This window comes from Limulus polyphemus, unplaced genomic scaffold, assembly GCF_000517525.1.
Source record: "Limulus polyphemus unplaced genomic scaffold, Limulus_polyphemus-2.1.2 Scaffold1, whole genome shotgun sequence".
Lineage (NCBI taxonomy): Eukaryota > Metazoa > Arthropoda > Merostomata > Xiphosura > Limulidae > Limulus > Limulus polyphemus.
Window position 1 is genome coordinate 2,297,819 of NW_013665611.1, and position 4,437 is coordinate 2,302,255.

Here is a 4,437-nt window from a genome sequence, read left to right on the forward strand (position 1 = left end):
CGAATAACTGGATTGACTGTCGTTCTTATAAAGGACTACGGCTGAAAATGTGAAAAGTGTTCGATAACATCGTGGTGCGAAATTTGAACCTTCAGATCCGTAGCTTTGTACACTAACCACTAAGACACATTAATTCGATCACTTTTTTAAAAATAGTCGTAGTATTAGGTGTTTATATATTTTCAAAAAAGAAATGCTTTTATTAATTTGTATATACCAGTTATATGTATGTTGTATTACACGCTTCAAACAAAATGATAACAAGCGAAATAACTTCTTTAATTCCTTACTGAAATCATACAAGATGCCGATTGCACGAACTATTTAAAACCGACGAATTGAGATATAAAATATGACAAGTTTTTTTAATATTTCATCTAAATGCAATTACAACGAAATAATGTTTACCGTAATCATCTATATTGTAAAAAAAATCTCAAGGTTTTATGATAAATTACATAAAAAATGTATGCGTAAACAAGCTTGAAAACCAATACATTTGGTCAGATCGTTCCAATTTGGCGTTACACTCTTAAGTGAATGTTTCTTTTTTTATTTCTTATTAGATTTGCTGACATCAACAAAAAATGAGTGTTTCTTTTTTATCTCTTACTATATTTTCTGGCATCAATAATCTTCTTTTGTGATTTCGCTAAAAAAAGCAAAAGTTTGAAGTTGCGATATAAAATTTGTCACAAACAAAGCATCAGCTAACAAGTTAGATTTGCAACCTAAATTGCGTTGAATTGACAGATAATTTTTCATTAAATTCACATATTTTAACAAAAATATATATGGCTGAACAGTTTTGTTTTTTGCTATTCATCATCTTCTTCCTCCTCCTCCTCCTCCTCTTCTTCTTCCTCTTCCTCTTCTGAATAGTACTCTGCCTCCACGTGTTGTGTACCTGGGGGTGCATGATAAGTAGGAGGCACGGCTAAGCTCGCGTGTTGTGTGACGTATTCGTTAAAATCCTTGACCCGACGGGTTGGTTTGGTAAACTCTTCATTAGTCCTCCGTTGTGTTTGAGGAGGGGGCCAAGCAATATCTTTTGACCGGCGGTTCGGAGTAGGAGATTGTGGGGCGAAAGGAGGAGGCCGAGAAGCTTCATCAGGGCTTGTGGGATTCCAAGTGGTAGCTATATTTCCCCTTGAAAAAGCAAGTGGTCGTGCGTCGTAATCATTGGATTTGGGAGGTGGCCAGATAAGTCTCTTCCCTTGGCCTGAAGAGTACAAGCATAAATTGCCATTAAAGGTTGTATTGTACCGCCATCTATTGGTTTGTAAAGAAAATTGGAGTAATACCAAAAGAGATTCTTCATTCAGATTCCAGGTAAACTTAACATTGTTGGACGTTTAGATTTACAATTACATGCAATTAAAGGACATTAACAATTCATTCCGTTTCACTTAGAACTCACAAAAGTTGTTTATAAATTTCATAGTACTTCCCTCCTACACTGTAAATAATATAGCATGTGAGTTTGTACCTTTCTCAGTTCTAATTCCTGCTTAGATTAAACACAAATTTAAAGATTTGGTATATTAATTTCTAGGAAAGAACATCTAGGTTTGACTTATGCTATTGAGTTTGCTTTTTACATTCGACCAATACAATATTTCACATTTGGGCGAGATTTTACATTTGAGCTAGAACTAACAGTTTTATAGTTTATTAACTTTTATTTCGTAATTAAACGCCGCCACTATTTGAATATATTTATAAATCTTTATATATATATATATATAAGCTTTAAATAGGTATGAAATCGTTATCTTCAACCTGAATAGCGTTATATGTGTACATGTGCTTTACGGTCAAGTTAGAGACCACCAGGGTTCAGACACAGCTGTCGCTCATTTGAAATACTGATCAAAGGAAGGTTACCAATAAGCAGTACCCAATGTTACAGAGGCCTTGTTTGCTTTTGGCCAGCTAAGAAATTGAATGCCACTCTCGTGATGCACTTACAGCTAGAAGTGCAGAGTATGTTCAGCGAAATCGCGACACAGGCTTTGGAATGAAACAGTAAATTTGGAATTTTATTAGATTTTAGTTATAATGTTTAAACTACATTTTAACAATATTTTGCATTAATGTTCTCACTTATTTAGATTATCTTGCATTGCTAGCTTAGTATATAGATTTAAGACTAACCTAAGTATTCTAAAGTTAATGAAACTTGGATATAACATGGGTTATGTCTAACATCATTGTTGACAGCGAGGAGGCCCCAACTGGCATTTTCAACCATTAAGCTTCTCCAATGGTACAGCGTAAGTCTACGGACTTATAACGCTATAAACCGGATTTCGATACCTGTGGTGGACACAACACAGATAGTCCAGTGTATGGATTTGTGCTTAACTACAAACAAACAAATAATCAATCAATCATTATAGATTTTACTTTTCCTCTGTACTGAATTCTTGTATTAAATACATCTAGTCAGTTTGTTATGTGGGATTCTTGTAATCAACTTACATTCAAAAGTGACATTACTTTTTATCAGTGATTTTTATTAATTAACATCAATAACGATTATTCTAAGTTCAATAACGTCAGCATGTTGTTCAATTCTGTATCATGTGTTCTTGTGTCAACTTCTCATTTTGAGACTGATACTTTATGTAACTAAATACATTAGTACTTTCTATAATAACTGAAAAACAATCTGTGAAATAAAATAGGTTTTACAATTATATTCTTGATTTCGCAAGTATATTATTTTCTAAAACATTGTATGTTTTAAAAAACGTGTTAAAAATTTTATATGTAGATGAATTAATCTTTATTTTAAATATGGCTATGATGTAATAAATATATCGAAAGAAACAATCAATTTTTTTATACAGAAATATGATTGATGCAATATCAATTTTTAAATATTTTGTGAGAAGTTTCAGTTGATTCCACGTGAAATAAAACGTACAACAAAATGTTTGAACAAACTTTTGTTACAATAAGCATATTTGAAAATATAAACTTGTTCCTTACTTTGTAAGTTTGTTTATTTGTAGTTAAGCGCAAAGATGTACAAAGGGTTATCTGTACTCTGCCCACCACGGATATCAAAACCCGATTTTTAGCGTTATGAATCCTCAGACTTGTCGCTGAACCAACGGAGGGCTACTTTGTAAATAGATTTCTAAGTTACATTAGTATGTGTTTGGAAAAAAATAATTAAAAACAAAACATATAAGTTACTATCTATACAGAGGGAAATCATTTTTTCAGATACATTTATTTGTGAAACCGTACCACAAAACATGTAAGTTACTATCTATTCAGAGGGAAATAATTCTTTTCAGATACATTTATTTGTGAAACAGTACCACAAAACATGTAAGTTACTATCTATACAGAGGGAAATCATTCTTTTCAGATACATTTATTTGTGAAACAGTACCACAAACATGTAAGTTACTATCTATACAGAGGGAAATCATTCTTTTCAGCTACATTTATTTGTGAAACAGTACGTCCTCGTTGCTCTGCATTAGTAGTTTCTATAACAATTTTGAGTAAATTCGAAAAATAGGCAATAAATAGTAGAACAAAGATAAAGTTCAAAAACAATCTGTAAAAATAAAATCGGTTTTAAAACTATATTCTTGATTTCGCAAGTATAATATTTTTTCCTAAAAACATTTTATGTTTTAAAAAATTAGCTAAAAGTTTTATAAGTAGGTGAATTAATCTTTATTTTAATCTAGAAAAATAGGTTGTTCCTCATGTCGTTCAGTTCTTTATTATTTAGGTTATGGAAATAAAAGATTGATATTTCATAGCTAGAACTATTGAAAATATAAGAAAGTAAAGCATAACGCATACACTCAAAGAAATTGAAATTAATTAAATACATCATGTTATGTTTGATTTTTTATTTCTCACCTTCCTGAGACCAGCCTGGTGAAAATCCAACTTTTGGAAGTTCCCGAACACTAGGATTCTACAAAATAACCAATAATTTAGTAATAGTTATCAACAAAACAAAGAGTGTGATTTACATTAGTCAAGTCTGTATATTTGAATGTATTAAAACGAGCAACTCAACATATTCTGAGAATAAAGACAATCATATAACAGATCACAATATTTAAGAAGACAAAACTGGGTGTCTTCGCATCAGGTAAGGTTGTAGCAGTTCTTAACGAAATGATGACGTTTCAAACTTTCATACGCTTATACGAATACTTGAATATGTAACCATTATTTCTAAGTATGGTTCACCTTTTTAATATTTACATAAATACGATCTAGAAGCTCATGAACCTTTCTAATGTATTTCATTAATACATTATTTGTTGTATTATTAAAAGTGATATATATATATATATATATATATATTTATAATAATAATAGAAGCTATACGATAACTATGACTAAGAGACAACTAAAAATTTTAAAAAATTAATAATTTGTCTGATTACGATA

At 30.9% G+C, this 4,437-nt stretch overlaps 1 protein-coding gene across 1 annotated transcript in view; it reads right to left on the reverse strand.

The window, feature by feature from the left end:
• Nucleotides 1–255: 255 nt before the first annotated feature.
• LOC106463085 (proline-, glutamic acid- and leucine-rich protein 1-like) overlaps nucleotides 256–4,437 on the reverse strand; it is a 27,106-nt gene continuing 22,924 nt past the window's right edge. Inside the window, exons 3-4 of the mRNA XM_013923093.2 lie at nucleotides 3,895–3,952; nucleotides 256–1,222 (exon numbers count right to left, since the gene is read on the reverse strand). Of these exons, the coding sequence (XP_013778547.1) occupies nucleotides 819–1,222; nucleotides 3,895–3,952 (462 nt within the window). The 3' untranslated portion in view covers nucleotides 256–818. The remainder of the gene's footprint in view (nucleotides 1,223–3,894; nucleotides 3,953–4,437) is intronic.